Genomic DNA, 27,850 nt, shown 5'->3' with positions numbered 1-27,850 from the left:
CTACCCTTGGGGTCCTGCTTTTTAACTTCCTTCCAAGCTCTTTGTACTCACTCTTTAGGACCTCCTCACTCTTGAAAGAATACTTTGCAGTTTTGTTTCAGTGTCCACTTCCAAGAGTGTTCTGTGAATTATTGTTGACATTGCAAAACTAACAATAAATTTTAAATTGTTGATTTTGTCTTTTTGTGAGTTATTTGTGATCAAACCAAACTTTCATTTTATTATCCTTTTTTTCTAATTACTTTGTTCCTGTTTTTAGGCCTGTCTTCTTGGGGACATGTCTTGTCTCCACCAGTACTTCCTGGCAGACTAACTAAGGGGATAAAACCATTATGAAGAACGGCAGGCATGAATCTACATTTTTCACTGCACAGCATAATTGGATGTTTTGCCTCTGGACTAATATTTAGTTGCCTATCCATATCTTAATGGTAGGTCAACCTCTCCACCCCAATAACAGGTCGATTTGTGATTATTCAAGCATTCATTTTAAAACAGTCGACTTATTACACTTTATAGCCTCTAATAGACATTCACTTTAGCCTCCATATGCTGATGATTCAATGTCATTGAGATTTTTATTCTCATACTCAACTTAGATTGTTTATACATATATCATATACACGAATGGTAAATAAGAGCCACCATAAGAGATTCCCATATCATACCTCTCATCAGATTTTGCCTGTCTGAAAAACTTACATTTATCTTTAGTCTTTAGTTTTATGCTCCACCCCTCTCTATATTCATTTGACCATGTCCCCCTTAGTTTAGTGTGGTACCTTAGTTTTGTTTAAAAAATCCATAAAAACATCTTTACTGCATTTTCATTATTTTATCATTTATTTAAACCATTCTGTAAGATTGGTCAAGCATTACCTGCTTTCTAAAAATAATTAGTCTGGCTTATTATTTCCTGCTTCCTTTCTTGAAGTAGGTTGTCATGTTTATCATTTGCTTTTACAGAGAACTTTGGAATAATACTTTCTAAATCTCCATTATGTCTTTAATAGCTTCCCTTAGAATCCTTTAATCCACAAATGATTTAATCCTGTGATGTGTGTACCTTAAATTTGAATAATGTCATTCCAATTTTCTATAACAATTACAACTATAAGTTATATATCTATTCCTGGTGGTTCTATGATGCACACCTGTTTTGTGAAAATTTAAGCAAAATTTTTATTTACTCCCATCACTTTGGCACTATGTATAGCACATTTCCCGCCCAGTTCTTATTTTATGTTGTAACCTTTGTGGCATCTTGCAAAATATCTTCTGGAATTCTAAGTACAGCATATCCACAAGTTCCCTGGGAAGGTGGTAGCGCAGTGGTATTATTGCTCGACTAGTAATCCAGAAACCCAGGGTTTTAGAGACCTGGGTTCGAATCTCACCATGAAACGGTTATCGTAATAGGACACTGCCATCCTTATCTTGTCTGGTGACATGTGACTCTTAAATGCTGTGGAGATGCCGGCGTTGGACTGGGGTAAACACAGTAAGAGTTTTAACAACACCAGGTTAAAGTCCAACAGGTTTATTTGGTAGCAAATGCCATTAGCTTTCGGAGCCCTGCTCATCTGATGAAGGAGCAGGGCTCCGAAAGCTAATGGCATTGCTACCAAATACACCTGTTGGACTTTAACCTGGTGTTGTTAAAACTCTTACTCTTAAATGCCCCAGAAAGCCACTCCGTTGTATACAAAAAGAATGAAACCGGACAAGACACCTGCAATCGGCCTAGGCACCGGAAGCGGCAGTAGCAAACCTAGCCTGTCGATCCTGCAGAGTTCTCCTGGGGCTTGTGCCAAAAGTGGGAGAGCTGACTCATGGACTAGTCAAGCAACCGTCTGAGAAAGATAATGTCCCAGACTGGGTATATCCTACTGGGAGGACAGCAGAGGTGGTGGCACAGTTGGGAGGGATTTGCCCTCGGAGTCCTCAAAATCCATTCTGGCCCCAGTCGTAATCTGCTGCTGATTGCCATGTACCATCCACTCCCAGCTGATGAATCAGCACTCCTCCATGCTGAACACCACTTGGAGGAAGCACTGAGGGGGGCAAGTGAATGGTGGTGGTCAATTAAACAACTCACTCGAGTAGGAGACTCCACAAATATGCCCATCCTTAATGATGGATGAGCACAAAAGATAAGGCTGAAGCATTTGTTACAATCCTCAGCCAAAAGTGCCAAGCGGATGATCTGTCTTGGCCTCCTTTAGGGTTACCCCAACATCACAGATGCCAGTCTTCAACCAATTTGATCCACTCCATTTAATATCAAGGAAAGGCTGAAGGCACTGGATACTGCAAAGGCTATGACAATATTCTGGCAATTGTCCTGTCGACCTGTGCTCCAGAACTTGCCATACCATTAGCCAAGCTGTTCCAGTACAGCTACAACACTGGGATCTAACCGGCAATGTGGAAAATTGCCCAGGTATGCACTGTACACAAGAAACAGGATAAACCTGACTCAGCCAGTTACCACCCCATCAGCGTACTTTCGATTATCTGCAAAGTGATGGAAGTGGTCAGCAACAGCACAATCAAGCGGCACTTACTCTGCAACAACCTGCTCACGGATGGTCAGTTTGGTTTCCGTCAGGCTTACTTGGCTCCTGACCTCATTACAACCTTGTTTTAAACATGGACATAAGAACTGAATGTCAGAGGTGAGGTGGGAGTGACTGCTTTTGACATCAAGGCAGCATCTAACTGAATATGGCATCAGGAACACTTAGCAAAATTGAAGTCAATGGGAGTCGGGGCAAACCCTTCATGGTACAAAGGAAGATGGGTGTGGTGGTTGGATATCAATCATCTCAGTTCCAGGACATAACCCCAGGAGTTCATCAGGTTAGTGTCTGAGGCCCAACCATCCAACTGTTTCACCAGTGGTCTTCCTTCCATCATAAGGTCAGAAGTGGGGATGTTCGCTGATGACTGTGCAGTGTTTAGCACTAATTGCGACTCCTCAGATACTGAAGCAGTTCATGTCCAAATGCAGAAAAACCTGGGCAATATCCAGGCATTGGCTGACATGTGATAAGTGACATTGTACCACACAAGTACCAGGCAATGACCATCTCCAATAAGAGAGAATCTTGCCATTAGCCCATGACATTCAATGGCATTACCATTGCTGAATCCCTCATTATCAACATCATGGGGGTTACCATTGACCAGAAACTGAACTGGACTAATCATATAAATACTGTGACTACCAGAGCAGGCTAGGAATCCTGGAACTAGTAACTCATCTCATGACCCCCCCGCAAAGTCTGTCCACAATCTACAAGGCTCAAGTCAGGAGTGTACTGGAATACTCTCCACTTGCACCAGCAGCACTCAAGCACGACACCATCCAATTCAAAGCAGTCTGCTTGATTGTTACCTCTTCCACAAACATTCAATCCCTCCACCACTAACAAACAGTGGCAGCCCTGTGTACCATCTACAAGATGCACTGCAAGAACTCATCAAGGTTCCTTAGACAGCACCTTCCAAACCCACGACCACTACCATCTAGGACAAGAGTAGCAGATACTTGGGAACAACATCACCTGGAGGTTCCCCTCGAAGTCGCTTGCCATTCTGATTTGAAAATGCATCACTTCACTCCCGCTTGGTGAAAATCCTTGAATTTCTTCCCTTACAGCACTGTGGCTGTACCTACATCTCGGGGATTGCAGCGGTTCAAGAAGGCAGCTCACTGTCACCTTCTGAAGGGCAATTAGGGGTGGCCTACAAATGCTGGCCTCGCCAGTGACATCCACATCCTGTAAATGAATAAAATATGTTCATATTGATTGTTATTTCCTCAAACTTTCCATGTTGACTGCCTGATTGCATTGAGATTTTCTAACTTCCTGCTATAAACTCCTTAATTGTAGATTTTAGCAATTTTCCTATGACAGATGTTAAGCCAAATTGTCTGTAGTTTTCTGTTTCTGTCTCCCGTCTTTCTTTAATAAAGTCACGTTAATTTTTTTTCCAATCTGATGGGACCTTTCTACAACCTCGGGAACTTTCTACATCTCAGGACTCTATAAGGGGCAATTTTTAACCTGGCCAATCAACCTAACCCGCACATCTTTGGACTGTGGGAGGAAACCGGAGCACCCGGAGGAAACCCACGCAGACACGAGGAGAATGTGCAAACTCCACACAGACAGTGACCCGAGCCGGGAATCGAACCCAGGACCCTGGAGCTGTGAAGCAGCAGTGCTAACCACTGTGCTACTGTGCCGCTTCATAAATCTTTTAGTCATTCTTTGCTGTTCTTTATATTCTGTCCAATCTTCTGACCTGCCACTCATCTTTGTGAAATTATACACTTTTTCTTTCAATTTGGTACTATCTTTAACATCTTAGTTTGCCACTGATGGTGTGTCCTTCCCTTAGGCTTTAGATTCATTCTAGCGTTTTACTATCCTACTTTGTCATCCTTAACTGCTTGAATTGTTCACCATATTAATGAAAAGAAGTCTTTCTTTCTCACTGGCATGTATCTTTTTTGATAATTCTGAAATATCTCCATAATTATCTGCCACTGCACCTCTTCCATAACCTAATTTCCCAGTTCACCTTAGCCAGCTCTGTCTCATGTCCTCGTAAGTGCCCTTATTTAAGTTTAAAACACTAGTCTGAGATTCCTGTTTTTGTTGTGTGTTGTATAGTGCCCAGTCCTCGACCAATCCTGGCTTTGAATAAATCATCTCTCTCTGTGCCAATTTGCAGCTGTTGAAAATATCCATCCACGCATCACAGAAGATTTCTGACCTTTAACCATGCTGGGATCATTGGGCCCTGCTGGATTTTCAATCTTGACCCCTTTTAGTTGCCCAGCACCACATCCAATTATCTTCATGAAAACTATTGGGTGTTCGGGCTGCTTGCTGAGCAAGGAACAGTTCTAATCTTTTGATAGTTAAAAACAAATAGTCCTGAATTTGTTCTGCTACCATCTAGATTCATCCTAGCGTTTTACTATCCTACTTTGTCATCCTTAACTGCTTCTTGAATTGTTCACCATATTAATGAATATTGGTCTATAACTCTATAGTGCTTCTTGTGTCAGTTGGTAAGTTAATTAAGTTCACGTTTAACTAATGTTTTTTCTGAAGATATATTTTCCTTTTCATAGGGATTTTTAATTTTTTAAATGTCCTTTTAAAAATAACTTCATTTACATAGAAACATAGAGAATAGGAGCAGGAGGCCTCTGAGTCTGCTCCACCATTCAAGATGATCATGGCTGATCATCCAATCAGTAACCTATTCCCTCTTTCATCGCATATCATTTGATCCCTATAGCCCCAAGAGCTATATCCAACTCATTGAAAATATACAATGTTTTGGCCTCAACTGCTTTCACAGGCTCACCACTCTGAGTGAAGAAATTTCTCCTCATGGAGAAATAGTCTACCCTATATCCTTAGACTGTGACCCCTAGATCTGGACTCCCCTGCCATTGGAAACATCCTGCATATACTCTGTCTAGTCCTGTTAGAATTTTATAGGTTTCCATGAGATTGCCCTCATTCTTCTAAACACCAGCAGATATAATTCTAACTGACTCAATCTCTCCACATATGCCAGTCCTACTAATCTCTCATGTGGGACCTTGTTGAAATCCTTCTGAAAGTCCAAACAAACCGTATCCACTGGCTCCCCCTCGTTCACTCCAGGAGATTTGACAAGCATTAGCTCTTTCATAAATCCATGCTGACTTTGTCTGATCCTGCCACTGGATTCCAAGCGCTCTGCTGTTGAACCTTTCATAATGGACTCTACCATTTGCCCAACTGCTGACATCACGCTGTCCATAATGCCCTGTTTTGTCTCTATTTTTTGCCATCTGCATCCACTTCTCATTTAACTGCAGTTAAGTGAACAATTTATTGAAAAGAGTGACACAAGGGCAAATGCAAAAATGCCAAATTTCAGATGGTCACAATTTATATTACAGGAAAAAAAAGGTGCTGATTGGCAATTCAACTCTGATTCGCTGAGGCATTGCCATGGAGGAAACAGTGGGGAACCATGTACACCCTAAGCTTCTTGGTAATTTAAAGGCACAAGGCTTGAACATATTTCTCTTATTTGCAGAGAACAAATCCCTGTGTATGAATGTATGTTGCTTCTAGCAAGTCTAAATGAACCATGTTTCAAACTCAATTGATTATCTTAAATTGTTTGTTAATACAGCTGTTAGTGCAATCAGGATTGTTGAGCAAGTGTTGTTCAATTATAGAATCAAATCCAGCAACAGATGTTTTGTTTTGAGTTTTGTAAGCAAGGGCTGGTTGAGTAGGATCTTTACTTTGCCTGAAGGAACATTCCGTTGGATTTGATCAGCCAATTGCTGGGAATATGTCTAAGGATCTGGCATTGCGTTGGCATAAAGATCTGGCATTGCATCGGCACTGAAATTCACGCATGCCATTGCTCAATTGTGTGTCTTTTTGGACTGATGGCAGCATCCCGTTGATGGAAAATGCCATTTGTTTAGTCACTACATAGCAATATTGTGAAGCAGCTTCCTTAACCTCTTTATATTTTTGAGATTCCTTGCTTTTCCAGGATAATTTGAGATAGCCTGTTCACTGAACTGCGTATGAATGTATGCCGATTGTAGTAAGCATAAGTGAGCTATGTTATGAGATTGACTGATTATTTTAAGTTGTTTGTTAGTGTAACCAGTCTAAACTGGTGCTTACTACAATCGGCCTAGACTACTACAATCAGTCTAGACTGGTTACACTAACAATTTAAAATAATCAGTCAATCTCATAACATAGCTCACTTATGCTTACTACAATCGGCATACATTCATACGCAGGGCCCAGTTCTCTGCAAACAAAAGGAACAAAAGGCTTGTGCCTTTTTTGAATTGTTAGGGAACATAGGGATCCTATAGTTCTCACTTGCTTTCTGATACAGTAATTTTGCAAAATTTAATTTATGAATAAATAAGGATTCTTCACAGAGACCTATTTAAAAATGGATAGCAAGATTAATAAGGAAATATAAGGCATGACCAAAGAGCTAGGTTACCATGAAGGAAAGGAAGGTGTTGAGTCAGAAGGGTTTAGTGTGTTATGACCACAACGGATATTAATTACTGAGCAAACCAAATTCCAAAAGGAAACTTGGCTTACTGGGCCATACCCTTTTTCATGTATTCCGAAAAGCACAAAATCTAGTAACACTCCTGGGTTATTAAAATTAGAAGACTAATCACCAAAAAGAAAATAAAAAGTAAGCATATAAGATTACAGTTACACAGTTAAAATTTGACTCCAAAAATTGCCCCTACTTATTCAGACCGCAAGTAAACATCCTCCAGGAAACAATCCCTTACAGATGTTTAACTACAAAAATCCAGTGATATTACGCTAAGTCAAAGCAATAAGGAATGCCTCACAATCTCTCAAATCTCCTGCTCTACTGTGGAAAACTAAGACATCAGAACAAGACTTTACTGGCTTGATTGGATGGTTGATTCAAACTGAACCTCTTTTCCAAGAGCTGTTTCTTGCAAGTCTCCCTCAGACAGCCAACATCCAAGATCTCAACATCTTTCCTTAAATATTGTTTTTACCTTTCATCTATGATTCCATTGTCCGCAACACTTCTTTGAACTTAGCTTTCACCAAAATATAAAAATCTTTCATGTTTTTTTATGGCCTCTACTGTCAGGTCAAATACAATTGAATAACCTTGTTCACTTACGAAATCTTTGCAAGCTATAAAAGCATTTTACTTTGCTTTGAAACTTACAGCTGAAAACAACAGATCCCTATGTTTCTCCTAATGCACATTTCTAAACTTAGCTTATTTACTTATAAACCACTTGACCAGGAAAGTTTAATCACTAATCTTTTTCCAGCTTAATTAAATAATTTACACGCACACACATTTACACACACACATATCCTTCTTTACAAAATAGCACAATATTCTCCATTAAAAATCCATTCTCACATTATGGAGACAATTCCATTATGTAGGATCTAGGTGGTTGGAGACAACATATAGTAACTTAAGGGGAGGAAGGATTCAGAGTTTGAGTTTTTTTAAGGACTAAGAGTAGGGTAGAGATAAATAAGGTTGAGAGTTTAAATTCGAAACACTCTGGGAATTGCTAATGTAGGTTAATGAGGGCAAGTGCTGCGTGAGTGAGATTTTGTTCAGGATATGACACATGCAGCAGCGTTTTGAATGGGGCATGGTAGTGGCTGAATGTTTCAGCAGATAGACTGAGATAAGGGTACATTCAATGTTATACTAAACTTCAGGTTAAATAGGATGCTGAGGTTGCAAAGTCTGATTTAGTCTGAGATAATAACTGGGGAGGGGTATGGAATTGGTAGCAAGGAATGTCGTTGATAGAGTGGCCAAAATGATTGCTTTGGCCTTCCCATTGTCAACCGGAGGGAATTGTGCCTCTTTCAAAACTGCATGTTGGATAAGCTGCTCTGAGAACAGGAACTGGAAGGGTTACGAGAGATGATGTAGTGATGGAGTTGCATGTTTGCGGCATACATATGGAACCAGATTCTCTGTCTCTGGATAATGCCACCAAGGGAGTAACTTAAAGATAATGGAAAGAATGGAATCAAGGATTGACCACTGGGGGTCTCCGGGGTAATGGATATGGAAGATGAACCGTTGCTGGAAATGTTCTGTAAACTGAGCTTTGTAAATGCAGTAACATAATATCATTATCTTTAAATTTTGCATAGATTTTAGATTTAATGTAACTTATGTCAATATGACATGAAAAACTAAATTGTACACAATATTCAATTCCATCGGCTAACTCTATTTTTGCAAGATATCAATATGGGGACTGTACTTGCTTAGGGCGGCACGATGGCACAGTGGTTAGCACTGCTGCCTCACAGCGTCAGGGACCTGGATTCAATTCCCAGCTTGTGTCAGTGTCTGGGAAGTCTGTATGTTCTCCTGTGTCTGCGTGGGTTTCCTCTGGGTGCTCCGGTTTCCTCCAACAGTCTGAACGACACGCTGGTCAGGTGCATTGGACATGCTAAATTCTCCCTCAGTGTACCCGAATAGGCCCTGGAGTGTGGCGACTAGGGGATTTTCACACTAACTTCATTGCAGTGTTATTGTAAGCCTACTTTTGACACTAATAAATAAACTTTAAACTTGTGGTAAGGACACACCTCCAATAGTAAGGCTTTCGTAGTCAAACTGTGAATCAAGTCCCTCCCTTTCATTTGAAAAGTGAGTCAAGTCACTGTTTGGCCAGATTAGCTGGCAATATCTGGCCAAACAGCAACTTAACAAAACTGAAAATTCCTTCATGACTTTATGATGGTGAGGAGCAATACGAATGAAGCTACCCCAGCATTTGCAATTCTTACTATATCAAGTGCAGTGAAGGATTACGCCCTTTCATCAATTAAAGACGTGGTTGAACAAGTCAATGCAGATTTTTAGAGAACTATAAATACTCCCTCTTTTGAGCATTTGCCTTTTGCCTAGAAACATACGTTACACGGAATCCATTTCTCATCCTAGTCTCAACATTAATGCACCAGTTCAACCTGTCATAATATTTGGTGATTTGTATTATATCGTGATTTCGGAAACCAAGAAATTGTAGCTTTGCAAAATGCAGATTTCTGTAAAATTTCGTAACTGGGGTATAAGTGTGAATATTTGCAAGATGTTCCAGGCGTAATATTTGCAAGATGCTCTCAACTCAAAAAGGTGCTCTGTAACGACAAAAATGCAAACTTCTCTTTAGAAGCAATCCAAAGAAAGCCTGCTCAGCAGTCTTTTACTCTATTTCAATGGGTGACATAGTCACAATGTGGAGATGCTGGCGTTGGACTGGGGCAAACACAGTAAGGAGTCTAACAACACCAGGTTAAAGTCCCAACAGGTTTATTTGGTAGCAAATGCCACTAGCTTTCGGAGCGCTGCTCCTTCGTCACGTGAGTGGGTTGTATTTATAAGAACATAAGAATTAGGAGCAGGAGTAGGCCATCTGGCCCCTCGAGCCTGCTCCGCCATTCAATAAGATCATGGCTGATCTTTTCATTGACTCAACTCACTTACCCTTTATTCCTTTACCGTTCAAAAATTTATCTATCCTTGCCTTAAAAACATTCAATGAGGTAGCCTCAACTGCTTCATTGGGCAGGGAATTCCACAGATTCACAACCCTTTGTGTGAAGAAGTTTCTCCTCAACTCAGTCCTAAATCTGCTTCCCCTTATTTTGAGGCCATGCCCTCTAGTTCTAGTTTCACCTGCCAGTGGAAACAACTTCCCTGCTTCTATCTTATCTATTCCTTTCATAATCTTATATGTTTCTATAAGATCGCCCCTCATTCTTCTGAATTCCAATAAGTATAGTCCCAGTCTACTCAGTCTCTCCTCATAAATCAACTCCGGAATCAACCTAGTGAATCTTCACTGCACCCCTTCCAGTGCCAGTATATCCTTTCTCAAGTAAGGAGACCTAAACTGTGCACAGTACTCCAGGTGTGGCCTCACCAGCACCTTATACAGCTGCAACATAACTCGCTGTTTTTAAACTCCATCCCTCTAGCAATGAAGGACTAAGTTCCATTTGCCTTCTTAATTACCTGCTGCAGCTGCAAACCAATTCCTTGTGATTCTTGCACAAGGACATCCAGTCCCTCTGCACAGCAGCATGCTGCAATTGTTTACCATTTAAATAATAGTCCATTTTGCTGTTATTCCGACCAAAATGGATGACTCGCATTTACCAATATTGTACTCCATCTGCCAGACCCTTGCCCACTCACTTAAACTATCTATATCTCTTTGCAGACTTTCAGCATCCTCTGCACACTTTGCTTTGCCATTCAGGTTAGTGTCATCTGCAAATTTTGACACATTACACTTGGTCCCCAACTCCAAATCATCTATGTAAATCATGAACAACTGCGGTCCCAACACTGACCCCTGAGGCACACCACTAGTCACTGATCGCCAACCAGAAATACACCCATTTAACCCACTCTTTGCTTTCTATTAGTTAACCAATCCTCTATCCATGCTGATACATTACCTGTAACACCATGTACCTTTATCTTATGTAACAGTCTTTGGTGCAGCACCTTGTCAAATGCCTTCTGGAAACCCAGATACACCACATCCACAGGTTCCCCATTGGCCTCTGCTCATGTAATGTTCTCAAAGAATTCCACCAAATTAGTCAAACATGACCTTCCCTTCATGAATCCATGCTGCGTCTTACTAGTGGGACAATTTATATCCAGATGTCTCACTATTTCTTCCTTGATAGATTCAAGCATTTTCCCTATCACAGAAGCTAAGCTAACCGGCCTATAGTTACCTGCCTTTTGTCTACCTCCTTTTTTAAACAGTGTCATCACATTTGCTGTTTTCCAATCTGCGAGAACCACCCCAGAGTCCAGCGAATTTTTGTAAATTACCACCAGTGCATTTGCTATTTCTCCCGCCATCTCTTTTAGTACCCTGGGATGCATTCCATCAGGACCAGGAGACTTGTCTACCTTTAGCCCCATTAACTTGCCGAACACTACCTCTTTTGCGATAATAGTTTAAAGGTCCTCACCTGCCATAGCCTTCCTGTCACCAATTTTTGGCATGTTATTTGTATCTTCCACTGTGAAGACCGACATAAAATACCTGTTCAATGCCTCAGCCATTTTCTCATTTCCAGTTATTACATCCCTCTTCTAATCCTCTAAAGGACCAATGTTTACTTCAACCACACTTTTTTGTTTTATATATTTGTAGAAACTTTTGCTATCTGTTTTTGTATTCCGAGCTAGTTTTACTTTCATCATCCATCTTACTTTTCTTTATAGCTTTTTTCATGGCTTTCTGTTGACCTTTAAAGATTTCCCAATCCTCTAGGTTCCCACTAATCTTTTCTAGTTTGTATGTGTTTTCTTTCAATTTGATACCCTCCTTTATTTCCTTAGATATCCATGGCTGATTATCTCTTTTTCTACAGTCCTTCCTTATCACTGGTATATACTTTTGCTCAGCACTGTGAAAGATCGCTTTGAAAGTCCTCCACTGTTCCTCAATGGTCCCACCATAAAGTGTTTGCTCCCAGTCTACCTTAGCCAACGCTTCCCTCATCCCTTTGTAATCTCCTTTGTTTAAGCACAAGACACTGGTATTGGATTTTATCTTCTCACACTCCATCTGTGTTTTAAATTCAACCATACTGTGATCACTTCTTCCGTGAGGATCCCTAACTGCAAGATCATTAATTATTCCTGTCTCATTACACAGATATTTAGCATGAAGTATTTTTGTGCTCTTTAGGGATACTGGCCAAAGAGAATGTTTATAAAAAGCATTAATGCTGACTTTGAACATTGCTGCTGGTGCTGGTCTTTCAGCCTGACTGACCAGCAGATGATGCAGTGCATTGCTCATGGTGGAAGACATGTATTAAAAGTATTATAATTGAAATGCAACAATTGGTCTCAGAAATAAAGGTTAGACAATGTTCATGTTAATTTGACAATTATCATTGTTTTTAATCTGCTACAGATTGCAGACTTTAGTGGGTCTCGAGAGTGGAGGTTGATGCTGCGTTGTAACTAGATGATGTCAGAACACGATTTGACAGATGTGGTTCAGATTGCAGTTGATGACCTAACAGAAGATCAAGCAGGTAAACTATAGGATAATGTTTATCTTAACCAAACATGCAAAAAATAATCCTGGATTGGGGTTTAAATGCTTCAAGTACTAAATTATCTTTTCATAGAACATATTTTCATCACCTGCTGTGATCTCTAAGAGTGTTAAATTTTGCAGGAATGAAAAGGTTAACATTCCATGAATAAATTGAAAAATATAAATTTTATTGAAGAAAAGTTATGATAGTAGTCAAGAAAACTAAGAAATATTATCAAACTTTGAGATTAGGTATGTTCCTTGAAGCTTTGATTCTTAAAACAATTTCATTAACGCGATCCAGGTGTTATTTGAATATGCTATAATTAAGATAGTTGACTATGACACTAATGTGCAAATTAAAGATTTCCAAGCAAATTGGTTTCAAAATGTTCTTGATTAAACCATTCAGCATTCTGAATTAACTAAAAGCAGCCAGCTGTGTATTTTTCACACTATGATCTCAAACCTTAAATAATTTTCTCTTGATCCAGTTTCCAGACCAATCGGTGGAACAGTGGTTAGCACCAGTAGCTGCCTCACAACGCCAGGAATCCGGGTTCGATTCCTGGCATGGCTCACTGTCTGTGTGGAATCTGCACGTTCTCCCTGTGTCCACATGGGTTTCCTCCGGGTGCTCTAGTTTCCTACCACAGTCTGAAAGACATGCTGGTTAGGTGCATTGGCCATGCTAAATTCTCCCTCGGCGTATATGAACAGGCACTGGAGTGTGGCAACAAGGAGATTTTCACAGTAACTTAATTGCAGAGTTAATGTAAGCCTACTTGTGACACTAATAAATAAACTAAACAATAATAGAATAATAACATTATATAGAAGGCAGCACATCACCATCTTCTCAAGGGCATTTGGGGGGGGGGGCGCAATAAATACTGGCCTAGCCAGCGGTGTCCACATCCTCTGAACAAATAAAAAATGCCATCCTGGTTTTTATACTGTATTGTTTATCCCTTGTTAACTGTGGTTGATAATTTAATTTCCATTTATACTATCCCCTTTCACAGTTTTGTCACTTTCTAAATTTCCTAAATCACAATGCTATACAAGTGCACTTAATATTATGATAGGATGAATAATGCAAGCTCCATCAATGTTGAGACCTGGCTGAGAAGTGGATCCTGTGTGTCATATCTTTTGGGGAAATAAGCGACTGACCATAAGACATAGGAGCAGAATAGACGATTCATCCCATCGATTCTGCTCCAGAATGAAATGGCCACAAAACATTTAGACCCTACTCTTACAGACTAAACTTGTAGGTAGGGATAGTGAAGTCTGCATCTCTGTCCGAGGAAAGGTCTAGGGACTATGAGACGGTGAAGAAAGCTATATTGGGTGCTTATGAGCTGGGGTTGTAGGCTTACAGACAAAAGTTTTGAGCTATAAGAAAACAGTTTGGACAGACTTGCATTGAATTTGAAAGGGTTAAGCAAAGTTATTTTGATAGGTGGGTGTGAGCACTAAAAATAGAAGAAATTTATGAAGCCCTAAGAGAAATAATTCTGTTGGAGGAATTTAAAGATTTGTTGCCTACAATGATTGAAATTCATGTTGTGGAACAGAAAGTTAGAATTGCCAAGGAGGCCTTATAGCTTGCGGATGACTGAGTTGGTTCATAGACCAAAGCTTTCCTTTAGACCCACATCTAAATCGGAGAAAGCTAGAAACTGGGAAGGTACAAGAAAAGACAGGCCAGCAAGAGGGAGTGGTCGGAAACTCTAAGGAGGGGTGAGAGATCTGAAAATAGAATCATAGAATCCCTACAGTGCAGAAGGAGGCCATTCGGCCCATTGAGTGTGCACCGACCACAATCCCACCCAGGCCCTATCCCCATAACCCCATGCATTTACCCTAGCTGGTCCCCCTAACAATAAGGGGTAATTTAGCACAGCCAATCCACCTAACCTGCACTGTGGACTGTGGGAGGAAACAAGAGCGCCCAGAGGAAACCCACACAGACACGGGGAGAACGTGTAGATTCCGCACAGACAGTGACCCAAGCTGGGAATCGAACCCGGGTCCCTGGCGATGTGAGGCAGCAGTGCTATCCACTGTGCCATCGTACCGCCACGGTGAAAAAGGTGAGGTGTTTTCACTGTAATAAACTGGGCCACACAAATTCACTATGCTGGAGATTAAACATTCGAGAAATTGAGGTTATCAGTCTTAAACAGGGAAAAATGAATCTAGACACTGGAGAATAAGAGAAGCCAATCGGATTGGTACACAAAGAGAACGGGCAAACACTAGGGACAAAAATGTGTGCAGAGCTTGTAGAGGCAAGGTGAGTAGCAGGTGGTGGATGTACTTAAAGATTTTGTGTGCAATGGACAGGACAGAATGGGAAAAGAGATTAAAAGTTTATGTGATACAGGCATAATCCCTAATGTTGTGGGATAAAGATATTTGTTGTCCAAAATGGACATTGAAGGAGAAGGTTTTGGTCAGCAGCATTCATGGGGAAACAAAATAAATTCCTTTCGTAAAAATAAGCTTAAAGAGTAGCTTGAAGACAGGGGAAAGTAGTGATAGGCATGGTAGAAACCTTGCCCATTGCAGACATTCAATTCATTCTGGGAAATGGTAGAGCAGGGATCACAGATGTTTATGCCAGTCGAACAGCCAATAGAGAATCTAGCCACAGAAAAATTACAGACAGACCATTCTGAGTTTTTTTTCTGGATTACGTAGTGACATTCATAAGCTAAAATAAAAGAGTTGTGAGGCCAATGAGATCAGGTTAGAATCATAGCATCATAGAATCACTGCAGTGCAGGAGGAAGTAATTTTGCCCATCGAGCCTGCGCTAACAACAATTCCACCCAGGCCCTATCCCTGTAACCCCACATATTTGCCCTGCTAATCTCCCTGACACTAAGGGGCAATTTAGCATGACCAATCAACCTAACCTGCGCATCATTGGATTGTGGGAGGTAACCGGAGCACCCGGAGGAAAGCCACACAGACCCGTCGAGAACGTGCAAACTCTACACAGACAATCATCTGAGGAGAGCACATTAATGAGAAAATGGCGATCGCCATATGTTAGTGCAGAGCACCAATGGGGCAAAAGCACGCCAAATTGTATTTCCGAGTACAGGAAAGAGATTCTGAGGATAGCTCATAAGATTGTAGTAGGGGGACACCACGGAATAAAGAAAACAGAAGACAAAATCTGAAGACAGTTTTATTGGTCCAACTACACAAGGATGTAGTCACCTTTTGTCGAACCTGTCACCTCTGTCCTGTAATAGGGAAGCCATAATCAGTTATCAAGCCAGCACCTTGATCCCTACATCAGCATTTGAAGAACCTTTTACAAGGGTCTTAATCAACTGCATAGGGCCATTACTGAGAATAAGAAGTGGGAATCAATATTTGCTAACTATTGTGGATATATCCACCTGATTCTCTGAAGCCATATCCTTAAGAACCATTACCGCTTGGAGAGTAGAAGAGAAGTCAACCAAATTCTTTACAAGATATGGCTTATCAAAGGAAATCCGATCAGACCAAGGGTCAAATTTTATGTCAGGACTAAAGAAATCATGAATAGTCTGGCGATCAGATAGTCCACATCATCAGCCTATCACCAGAGTCCCAGAGAGCACTAGAGAGGTGGCAATAGACTTTGAAAACCAAGGTGAGAGCTTATAGCCAAGATTACCCTCATGATTGGGACAAAGGGATTTCATTTTTATTATTTGTGATTGGGGATGCACCAAATGAGTCTACCAAATTTAGTCCAAAGATGTGCAGGTTCGGTCGATGGCCCTTGCTAAATTGCTCCTTAGTGTCCAAAGATGTGTAGGTTAGGTGGATTAGCCATGGTAAATGTGCAGGGTTATAGGGATAGGGCAGGGATGTTGGGCCTTTCAGAGATGCTCTTTCGGAGAGTCGGTGCAGACTTGATGGACCAAATGGTCTCCTTCTCCACTGTAAGGATTCTGTGGTGTAAGCACATGGCTAACAGCAAGACTTCTTCAAAGCATGATGGGAAAATAGCTGACCTCTCAAACATCTGAACTATAAAAAGCTGAGTTTGCGGTTCAGTTGGCAGCACCATTTTCCATGATAAAGACACATGCAAATTATTCATTTGATACCTCAGCCATGTTTGTGTTTACATGTGTAAGCCTCCTTTTTGGTTCTTTATCAACTCCACTTTTTCTTTTTACCACACTTTTACTATTTATATGCCTAAAGAAGACCTTTGTGTCCTCCTTTCTATTGACTGCCAGTGTCTTCTTATACTCTGTTCAATATTTTTTCACATCCTCTCTGAACTTTATGTATTCAGGCTGGTTCTCACTTGTATTTCCAATCTAATATCTGTCATATGCACCCTTTTTCTGATTCGTTTCTCTATCTCTTTCATCATCCAGGGAGCTCTGGTTTGGTTAGTCCTGGCTTTCCCACTTGTGAGAATGTACCTCGACTAGCCAACCACCTCCTCTTTAAAGACAGCTGATTGTTTTGACTGCAAACCTTCAATTCCAGTTTGCTCAAACGAGATCCATTCTCTCCCCCCCTGAAATTGGTCCTTTTCAAATTAAATATGTTTTACTCTGGATTTCTCCTTTTCTTCTTCCTTAGCTAATATAAATAATACTATAAATCTTCTGCTACTGACACTTGATTGACTTAACCTATTTTTTTCCCTAGAACTGGATCGAGCAGTTCTTTCTTCCTCATTGGACCGGAAACATACTGAAAACTCTTGCCCTGATACAATAATTCATCCAATTCATTTTATTTATCCCCTCACCCAACCTTCTTTATCACACAGCTGTTTTGTTGTTTCTCTTGAAATTGTGAAAATATCTAGGATACAGGCGTTGCTTGTTCTGGAAAGGTGGTGCCTGCCACCATAAAAGTTGATGCATCTGTGATCTTTGAAGTCCAGATATATTATTGATGTAAAGAGATTAGCTTATTGTCTTCTGTGCCGTTAAACAGCTGGAAAAGTCACGGTTGAAAAAAAGGACAGTGACCTGTGGAATTAAATAAGTAGATTGTATTTGAACCCTGAAGAGCTGTTTGTGCCTTGGAAGGCTAAATTAAATATAAGAAATGGATTCTGCAACATCGGCTCAATATTTTCCTCTAATTAAAAATAATTCTGCTGAAATGATGATACTAGACGATAAAGGGTTAGATTATTGTAGAGTTAACTAAATAGGATGTACCCCATGTCCCCTGCTAATATTGAATCAGAATATTAGTATTTGAGATTATATAATAGATTGGAATGTAGCAGTTCCATAAACCTGTGAATCTCTGTTTAATTAAATGGTGGACAAACATTTTGAAGAACGGACCTTTTACAGGCTTGCCAGCAAGTGTTAGTGGAGGAGATTGAAGGAAATTTGAAAGTATCTCCACCTGAAAATGTGATTGAACTACAGCCTTTCTTTGAAATAGTGAATTTCTGTGGAATGTTTATTCTGAATTTTTCAGTCACAGGTAGTAATTTCAAACAGATTGTTTTAAAATATATATCATAGGATTAGACAAGTGAATGTAGAACAATGAAAATGAATTTTGGTTTTAACTTTTATTATACGAATTCTGCCAAAGTGTATCACTATGATAGTAGATGTCTCATGGATTGAGAGCCATTGTTTTGAAAGGATCAAACACAGACCAGTAGCAAATACATCCTGGTCATTAACTTCTGTAGAAAAATATGTTTGCCTATTAAAAAGAAAACAATAGCTATCATAATTTATCAAAATGTTACCAAAACCTTTCTTGTAGCTTTATTTTGACAACAGAGCACTTGCACTATAACATGGGCAAAGGAAGGAATTTAATTTGTAACAGGTCCGGACTACAATGAATCATTGCTGAACAATGATCACTTTAATTATCATTGCTTCATTAAGTTCAGATCCAACAAACATAGCTGGATCTGAACTTAGAAGGTACAGAACAGCAGCCTGGTTTATCTGCAGTTATTTTCTTCCCTGTCATTAGGTAAAGTGCCTGGCAATGTGTCATTCGTGGTCATACTGACCTCCTGTCAGTAAAAAAACACTAAACTGCTATTGGTTTCCAATTATTCTGTGAAATGTTTTCCTCGACTACATACACGGAGAAAAATATAACTCATTTTTTGTAACAGAACATGAGGTCCTACACAGAAAATATAACCTGAATGCTGAGTCAAAAATCTATTTCTATTATTGTTAAAATATTGAAATTACATTGAATGTTAAATCACGCTGCAGCAACAGAATTAATAATAATTGTGCTGTGATGAAATATCCCTGCACTACATAAATTTTATCCCTGTATAAACCAATTCATCGTACACTGCTAAGATTGATGTCCTTAACAGTGACAATTTTTTCATACCACAGTGTGTCTGGTCATTTGGGGTCAGATTTGTTTTCATACTTTCACACAATGATGAATCGGTGGTTATGAATTTAATTCTGAGCCTGTTGTAAATGTGTGAGCAGCTATATCAGTTAGAAATTCACTGGCTGCACCCGAAATAAGAGAATATACTACTCCTAGTTTGCATTTAAATTCTCTTGTTGATTTTCCATCTGCTGTATGGTGGGAGATGAGCAGGAAGTGATAGAAAATCATACTGTCTGGAGGCTACCTGCTAAGGCTATGTAAATGGCTCTGTTGCTTGCCAGGCGCACCTGCATGAATCATATGATTTGTGGAAAGTGGCAGGAGGGACAGGTTAACGGCATGTCTGTGGAAGTGGCAAACTTGAACTTTCTTTGTGGGGCCCAGAGGATACTCCTGCACTAGTTCTGTTGCCAATATTTGTGCAAATTAACGAGAGCAACAAATTTTATATACAGCTTTCAAGACTCCACAATATGTGCCTATGTGATACAGAAGGCAAAGAAACTTAATACTGAACATGTACAATTGATTTAATCAGTTTCAGAAGTTTTGGAGAATCATCAGTCTGAGGATGGGATTGAACAACCAGCTCTTAAACGCCAACGTGTAGATATTTCAAATGGGCAGCCAATCCAAGATGCAACAATAAAGGTAATGTCAGAAAAGGGTATACTTTTGTCAAATTTAGATTCTGCAGAATTACTGTTTGAAAGTTATTATTGAATTACATTTCAAATGTTTAAATCTGTGAAAAAATATATTTTGGAAGTGAGCACCATTTTCTGAAGTTTGAAGTTGGTACAGCATTACTGTTTGGAGACCGTTAACTGCAACTCATCTCTGCAGTCAGGAGTCTGCAAAAAGTTGGGACCTGATTTGGAATAAAATATACAAATAACTTAATCACCTCTTATTTGGCTTACACATCATTACCTGAAGAGAGAATGGCTCTGCATTATTGTTTTGAGCTTCACCGAGTGGTCTCTGGTAATACTTCACCAAGTCCTTTCCTCCTTGTAGCGAAATATTTCTTACACTCCTGAATAAATTGATGGCCCAGATGAAACACAGAACTGCTTTGGGAATCAGAAGCTTAAGTCTGCATTCTGCTAATTCCGTGAAAATGTTAAGATGTTCAGTTAAAATGAACAGTGTAGCTTGAATTAGTTCTAATTATGTTAGGTTTTGGGATTGACTACTTACTTACATGTCAAAAAGATGAAGTTAATATTGTTCCCAAATCATTGTCAATGCCATTTTGGGCAATAGGTAGAATGATTTTTCTGTTAATTCATTTTGAAGCTAAATGGTAAAGTAGAAAATCAGAAACCAATCTTTACTTAATTCTACATTTATTTACAGAATACAGCATCACGTATATCTGTCTCCTCCATCACCAACACTCAGTGTCCCAGAGTCTTTTTTTAGATAATCAATCAATGCCCTTTACCTGTGTATCCTTGCCCTTGATCATGCACTGAACATACTGTGAACATCGTCTACCCCATTGGTAGATATATGGACTTTATCCAGTTCAGAATAGATAAAATTTGAACTCAAAAAACAGAACCTTCAGTTATCCTGTAGGCTACTTGCTCAAGTCTCTAGAATCAGGGCTGAACTCCCACAACATGTCGGCTCAGATGAGAGCACCACCACTGAGCCATAGCTAACACCATTGTCTATGTTGTATTGTGTTCTCATAATGTTTCAGGAGCCCAAAAACTTTCTAGAATCGGGGCACTCATGGCTTGTCATATGAACTAAATTAATTTCCTCACTCTCCAACGCAAAACCCTTTTGTGCACTTTCCTGGAAGTGAAATTTGATAATTGAGCATCTGGGACTTTGGTGAATGATGGGACCACCAGTGAATTTCCTTAATCCAAATCATCAATAGAGAAAGAAATGGAGAAACAATGGAAAAGGAAATAAGATGAAATTTGTTTTAATTATATGTAGAAAGACAAATAAATAGAGGGAAAGACTATTTATTGAGCCAGAAAGACAAATAGACATCAGAAAAGTAATGATGTAAAAGTTGTCCAGCAACAATTCACTACTGGTAGGAGTGAGACTTCCTCGTTTCACTTTTCCTTTTCTTGACCTCAAATGTTGAATGGCATTACAGGAACATAAATCCCAACATAAAAAGGTCATGATGTTATTAAATACCTATCATAATTTTGAGTAAGTGAACTTAATGCATATTTGCCGTGCAAATCCAGTAGTTTAAGGTTGACAGTGAGCCCCTGTTTCTGTGGGCCTTGGTTCACTAAATTAATTAATTCGTGGGAGAGAGGGCTAGCCTGATAAATAAACTGGGCTTTTATTCTTTGGAGTTTAGAAGAATGAGAGGTGATCTCATTCAAACATACAAAATTATTACATGGCTTGACAAGGTAGATGTAGGGGGGTGGGGGGGGGGGGGGCGGGTCCAGAATCAGGGGGGCATAGTCTCAGATGAGGAGAAATTGTTTTCACTCAGTTGGTGGTAGATTTTTGGAATTCATTGCCCCAGAGGGCTCCGGCGGCTCAGTCGCTGAGTATGTGCATGACTGAGATCGATAAGTTTCTATATATTAAAAACGTCAAGGGATATTGCAAGAAAATGATGTTGAAGTTGAAGTGCAGCAATGATCTAATTGAATGGCAGAGTGGGTTTGAAGGACTGAGTGGCCTCCTCCTATTTATCATGTTCTTTTGTTTTTAATGGCAGAGCGGTGTCCAGCGATTCATACTGTTTCTCTTTTTTTGCACAACTACTGTACATTTTATGCTCTAATAATGGCAAATGCCAGGAAATACACATTACTTTCCCAGCAAATTCTGGGTCAGTCATATTGGTATTGCTTTCATAACTAGTGCCATACTCAATTGTAACCACTAGATGGTGATGTTGCTGCATATCCAGCAAAGAGGGACACTTGTAAGTGTCGAGTACAGAAAAGCTGTTTGTCTTGCTTAATTAATAATCTTCCAAAATATTTTTGGTGAAATAATTGCAGATTTCTATGATTAAAGTACTAATATCTGATGCATTTGTTTTAAAACTAAATAAAAACCTGATGGTTATGGATTCTATGTTTTTAAAAAATTTCCAATGTATAGATATTTCATATAGGTTATTCGGCCTTATGGGGCATTTGAGCATTATATTTTTACTTTAAGGCAGTGAAATGTTTGGACAATTTTATTTATTCTTTAATCCTATAGTGTACATTTGTGAACTTCAGGTTTTCAATTAGCTTAATTGTGTGTACTAATTGTAATATTTTCACATTATTGAAAATAATATTGAGAATTTGTCATGAAATGTTTATAATTTATACATGCTTTCTACTTGGGAATTAAATTCTCATTTATTCAGTTCTTGGCCTGGTTTGTGAAAGGTTTCCAACTTTTCAAATATTCCTTTCATAGATGTTGAGCATTCCGCACTTAAGGCTATTGTAAAAATGTCAAAAGTAAAAGTTTAGTATGGATTTGTCCATTTAAACAAAATAAACTGATACACTGTCATAATTGAAAGTCAGTGTCGTAATTGAAAGTGAACAGATAAAATGCAAACCCACTTAAAAAGTTGGTAATTCGACAAGGATATAAAATTATCCTTTTTCAAATATTTATTCATAAAACCAAAGTGGAAGTCACAAATTACAATCTTCTCAGTGTTTTACAAAATGATTTTTCTTCTTTTTTTTACAGTCCATTCTCTTTGATATTAATCAGGCCATTTGTTTGCGTCTGGATAGTATTGAAGCTAAAATCCAGGCTGTGGAAGCAACTTGTAAAGCTATCGAAGAAAAAATAGACTTGGTTCTTAATAAACAAAATAGTCCTATCCAGGTCCCCATGGTGGCAGGATCTCCTCTGGGTGCAACACAGACATGGAACAAAGTTCGCAGGTAAACCTTGTGCTATGGAAACAAGTATTCAGGAAAATGTATTGCACGCAACTTGTATGCAACACAGAAGTGCGTTATTGTTTTGAAGCAGCTGACTGCTGTACAGCAGCGAAATCCAGATAGTTATTAACTGTCTTCATGAGAGTGTGAAAGGTGGGAGTTTTTAAACCACACATGGAGTGTCTATATAAGGTTGAATATGTGCTACAGGCTTGCTGTGAATTTTGTCTTTTTTTCTGATATCCCATTTTTGTTACTAATAAACAATGTCATTTGGTATCTAAAGCATAATTTCTACAACTGTAGTTATAAACTGTATTAGATCAGTTACTGCTACGATTATTTGATTGAAACTGATGGTGATCAGAAAGGACTCAAAAAGGATTCCAAAGGACAAAGATATAAAGAGCCAATTAGCATAAAAGACAATCTGTCACAGCAATTTTAATTGCATTTTCTTCACTTTGCACATAGTATGAATTATTTTGAGGACCAACTTTTAGCACCAGAGTCTTTAATCACCTGATTTGTAATCCTTGCTGAAAATTTAAAGAAACACTTTGTGATCTTTGATCAAGTTAAATACAGGTTTCGGCTGACAGCAATCCTGTGGAAGTGCCCCAGACAAAGAAATTATGCTGCTCCACAAGGATTCAGAATTTACAATTGACTAAATTCATGTACTAAATGTTTACTTATCTTGGACTGTGTAAATTGTATAAAAGGACTTAGAAGGGGAGGGATGTGATGATTGTCCCTTTAAGAATCAATTTACAGAGTAAGGATCACATGACTTGGGGAACCAGTTAGGGAGCAGGTTGATGGATCGCTCTGGAGGGCTTGGGTTTCTGTTATTGAACCTTCCAGGGAGCTGATTACAACCATGAGGCTGCAAACCTCTGTTATAGCTTTTATCTGAAAATAATGTGTTGTTTTTCCCTTAACTGGCGAACATGAATTGTTATAATCTATTCCTCAATAATAATGCTAAGTATCCCATTGTGTTTCTAATAACATTTTCAACATGTACTATCACCGTCTAAGATTTGTGTACATGTAGTCCCAGGTAACTCTGTTGCTGCACGCCTCCTTAAAATTGTACCCGTCAGTTTGGACTACTTTTACTTCTTCTTCCTACCAAAATGTGTCACTTCACACATCACTAAAACATGTTTTGTCTGTCCATTTCACCATTCTGTATATGACCACTTGATGTATGCTACTGTCCTTCTCATAGTTGACTGTATTTGAGTTTGGTGTCAGCTGCAAACTTTGAAATTATGCCCTGTGTGCCCATAAGTCATTAATATATGCATCAAAAAGGTAGTGGCCATCATACTTGGAAATAGCTGAAAAAAATAACTTTATTACTCTCTACATTTTCTACTTCACTTCCCTCTGCTCTTGGGCACTTAGCCAATTTAATATGCTCATTGCCACAGTCCTTTTAATGTTGCAAGTTTTCATTTTGCTCATAAGCCTATTATGCAGTACTGTGTCAAACACCTTTTGAATGTCCATCTACACAATATCAACTGCAGCACTACTTCCATCAACACTCTCTGTTACTTAACAAAATAACTTGATTAAGTTAGCCAAACACGTTTTGGCTTCAACATATTCATTATAACTTTGATCTATTAGCCTATACTGTTCCAAATAAAAGTTAATTCTGCCCCAGGTTATTACATATAAAGTTTTCCAATGACAGATGTTATGTTGATGGGCCTGTAGTTGCCAGGTTTATCTCCCCCCTTTTAAAGCAGTTGTATAACATTTGTAATCCTCCAGTCCTCTGGTACCACCTCGTGTCAAAACAGGATTGGAAGATTGTGGCTAGAACTTCCACAATATCCACCCTTTGCCTAGGATGGCTCTCATTTGGATAAAGTCATTTTCTTACTTGGAAGCTTTTCAACCTTTTAAATGCCTCTTTATCTATTTTTATTTAATCCAATATTGCTTCAACCCCTCCTTTACTGCTACATTGATAGCCTCCCCTTCCAGGTAAGTTACTTATTTAGTACTTCAACCGTACCCTCTGCCTCGGCGAAAATATCTCCTCCATGGTGTTAAATTGACCTCATTTTTCCTTTTTTATTATTTCCATGTTTATTAAAGGCTTTTTAGTTCCCTCTTTTATGTTAATCTCTTCATATATTCTTTGTACCTTTTATATTCAATCCTTCTTTTTCTAGCTGAGCATAGCTAGATTCAGCACTAGTTAGAGTACGCAAAGCAAAAGCAATTGGTTGCTCTCCTTCCAAAGGCATAATATGTGAAACTACTGCTGCTACTCCATAAGGTGAAGCGTCACAGGCAAATGGTAGCTTTGGATTAAAATGAACCAATACTTCAGATTTCTGCAAAGCATCTTTGACATCCTTGAATGCTTTCTCACATTCTGTCATCCAGTCCCATGACTGTTTCACAAATTATGCAATGGCTTCAATAATATGGTTAAGTTTGGAATAAATTTGCCATTATAATTTATTAATCCGAGAAAGGACCTCAATTGCGTCACATTCATCGGTCGTGGTGCTTCCAAAAGAGCGTCCATCTATTTAGATACTTTATGTTGGCCTTTACCATCTATAATTTGACCACTTAAAATCTGATCAATTGATCTTTGGAATGGGGTGGTGCAGATGTTATTGTAAAAGGCAATCTTTTGTAATACAAAAGACCTTTATGAGTTAAGATGGTAAGCAATGGTTGAGATTCAGCAGCTACATTAATCTGTAACTATGCTTATGAAAAATCAATCTTTCTGAATTTCTGCCCACCTGATAACTTAGCAACCAAATCTTCATATCGATCAGGATACAACACTAGATTGATGGTTGTTTTAAAACCACCACAAATATGAACTGAACCATCTGGCTTCACGACAGGTACAATACGGATAGCCCAGTCACTCATTCTAACATATTGTTGTTAACAAGTCGTACTAATTCTTCTTCGGCCTTGGAATAAATTACAAATGGCACCGCCCTTGCTTTGAGACTTTTTGGTTGACTATTAGGCTTAGTCTTGAGTTTCACTTAAACTCCCTTAATTGAGCCAATTGTCTCCTTGTATTTATCCAAGAGGTGCTGTATGACTGTACAATCATCGTACAAAGAGTCTTTTTGTAAAATGTCACATTACTCCCTGGCTTCATCAACTTTCAAATTGAATTGTTTCTACAACTATTCTTTACACAGATCTATATTTTCCACTGGCTGTGATCTTTGAATGGAGAGTACAACCAAATGTCTTGCGTTGGCTGTCTCTGCAACTCCTGGGTTTCTCTGACCATCATCCCCCCACCTCCCACGCCTCCCCTCCCCACTGCCACACACGGTAGAGTTGAGCCAATTGTATGGAGGGGAGGAATTGTGGCATGTTTGCTTGAGGGGCTGAGGAAAGTACTCCTCCTGGCCCACAAGAAGGACTGGAAAAGCACATCCTCTGCATCTAGCACCTCCTACGTTTTGGCTGCTGGGTTTCCTGACCCTTGGGCAAGTTGGCTCGTAGCTATTAGATTCAAATGGTTCCCAGGTTCTGAGGCATTGAGCCTCATTTAATTACTGGTTTGCCTCTCCAGAGCAAGTTACTTGACTGACTCGAAACCTGCTGTAGTTAAACTGGAAATAGACCGTGTTTTTAGGCTTGTGGTTGGGTTTCATAACTTTTTCACCCTTTAAAGCCCCCAGGTCCACTCCTGCCTGCCATTGGCTGGGTGGATTGTGGGTTGGTATATTACTTCTCTGAATTCTTCACAATGCAACTCCCCATGGTGTTCTTATGTTTTGTGCTATCTTAAAAGTTTAAATAAACAATCAGTTCATCACCTGTTATGATCCTCAAATGAATTCCTGATGAAAATTAAATAACAAAATTACTTTTTAGTGAATGTCCGGTAAACTGTAAAATTGCAAGTTGTGAAAAGTATTATCTGAAACCTGGTCAAGGAGGTCTGAAGTAGTTCTGGCTGGCAAAACAAATGTCTGCATTGTTATAGTGGCAGAGGTTTAGAGGGGAGAGAAATGTGAAATATCAGTATTGAAGCAGTTCAGCAACTCAATATATTTTATTTTTAATGAGTGAACATATTTCTCAAAATGTTGATCTGTGTATATATGGAATTAAATACACTCTATCTTCACTTTATTTCATTATGATCTTTTTATGTATGACTGTGTTCAAGTATATTATTTTTTCACTTGACATTATTTCTTGCAGCACGGTACCACAGACTACTGTAATATTAAATAGTGATCGTCAAAACCCAATTGGTTCCAAGGTTGTTGGACAGGAAGAACCTTCATCTAGAGGAACAGACACCATGGACAATATTCTCAGCAAGTTAGTGAAATTTAGAAATTCCACTTCATTTTCTTGTTGTATCAAGATTAATTAGCAATAACCATAACTTACTGGTCCACTTAGTTGCACACCCCAAGGATTTTTGGCTCCCTATATAGTTATTAGTTATAAGATGAAAACAGAAAATGCTGGAAGTACCCAGCAGGGCAGGCAGCGTTTGTGGAGAGAGAATCAAATTTCAGGTCTGTTACCTTTCATCAGAGCTGGGAAAAGTTAGATATGTTGAGCAAGGGGTGGCTGGGACAAGGACATAAAAGGATGTCTGTGATAGGCTGGAAGATGGGAGAGATTGAATGACAGAAGTATTAGACTTACAGGGCCAAAGGAAATAGTGATTGGGAAAGAAAATAACTTTAAAATACATGTAACTTAAAATAATTTACATTGTTGACTTGTATAATAAAATGGCTAAATTCTAAAATACAACAACACCTATATATTTTGACCCTTTCCACAGCTGTAGGAACAACCTGCCCTTTCA

At 39.1% G+C, this 27,850-nt stretch overlaps 1 protein-coding gene across 6 annotated transcripts in view; it reads left to right on the top strand.

Annotated features, from left to right (window-relative positions):
• Window positions 1–27,850, top strand: part of banp (BTG3 associated nuclear protein) — a 186,278-nt gene that overhangs the window by 28,067 nt on the left and 130,361 nt on the right. For 5 of the 6 annotated variants that reach the window (XR_013497607.1, XM_078210746.1, XM_078210742.1 and 2 more), the window contains exons 2-5: window positions 12,569–12,692; window positions 19,629–19,741; window positions 22,799–22,998; window positions 27,226–27,348. Coding sequence is in view for 5 of the 6 variants with exons in the window: in XM_078210746.1 (XP_078066872.1) it covers window positions 12,623–12,692; window positions 19,629–19,741; window positions 22,799–22,998; window positions 27,226–27,348 (506 nt within the window). In the remaining variant the exon portion in view is untranslated. Of the gene's footprint in view, window positions 1–259; window positions 432–12,568; window positions 12,693–19,628; window positions 19,742–22,798; window positions 22,999–27,225; window positions 27,349–27,850 lie in introns of all 6 variants that reach the window. The other variant, XM_078210743.1, reaches the window with a different exon arrangement.

The sequence above is a fragment of the Mustelus asterias genome, chromosome 4, assembly GCF_964213995.1.
Source record: "Mustelus asterias chromosome 4, sMusAst1.hap1.1, whole genome shotgun sequence".
Lineage (NCBI taxonomy): Eukaryota > Metazoa > Chordata > Chondrichthyes > Carcharhiniformes > Triakidae > Mustelus > Mustelus asterias.
The sequence above is the reverse complement of the archived record's forward strand: the minus strand, read 5'-3'. Positions and strand labels throughout refer to the sequence as shown.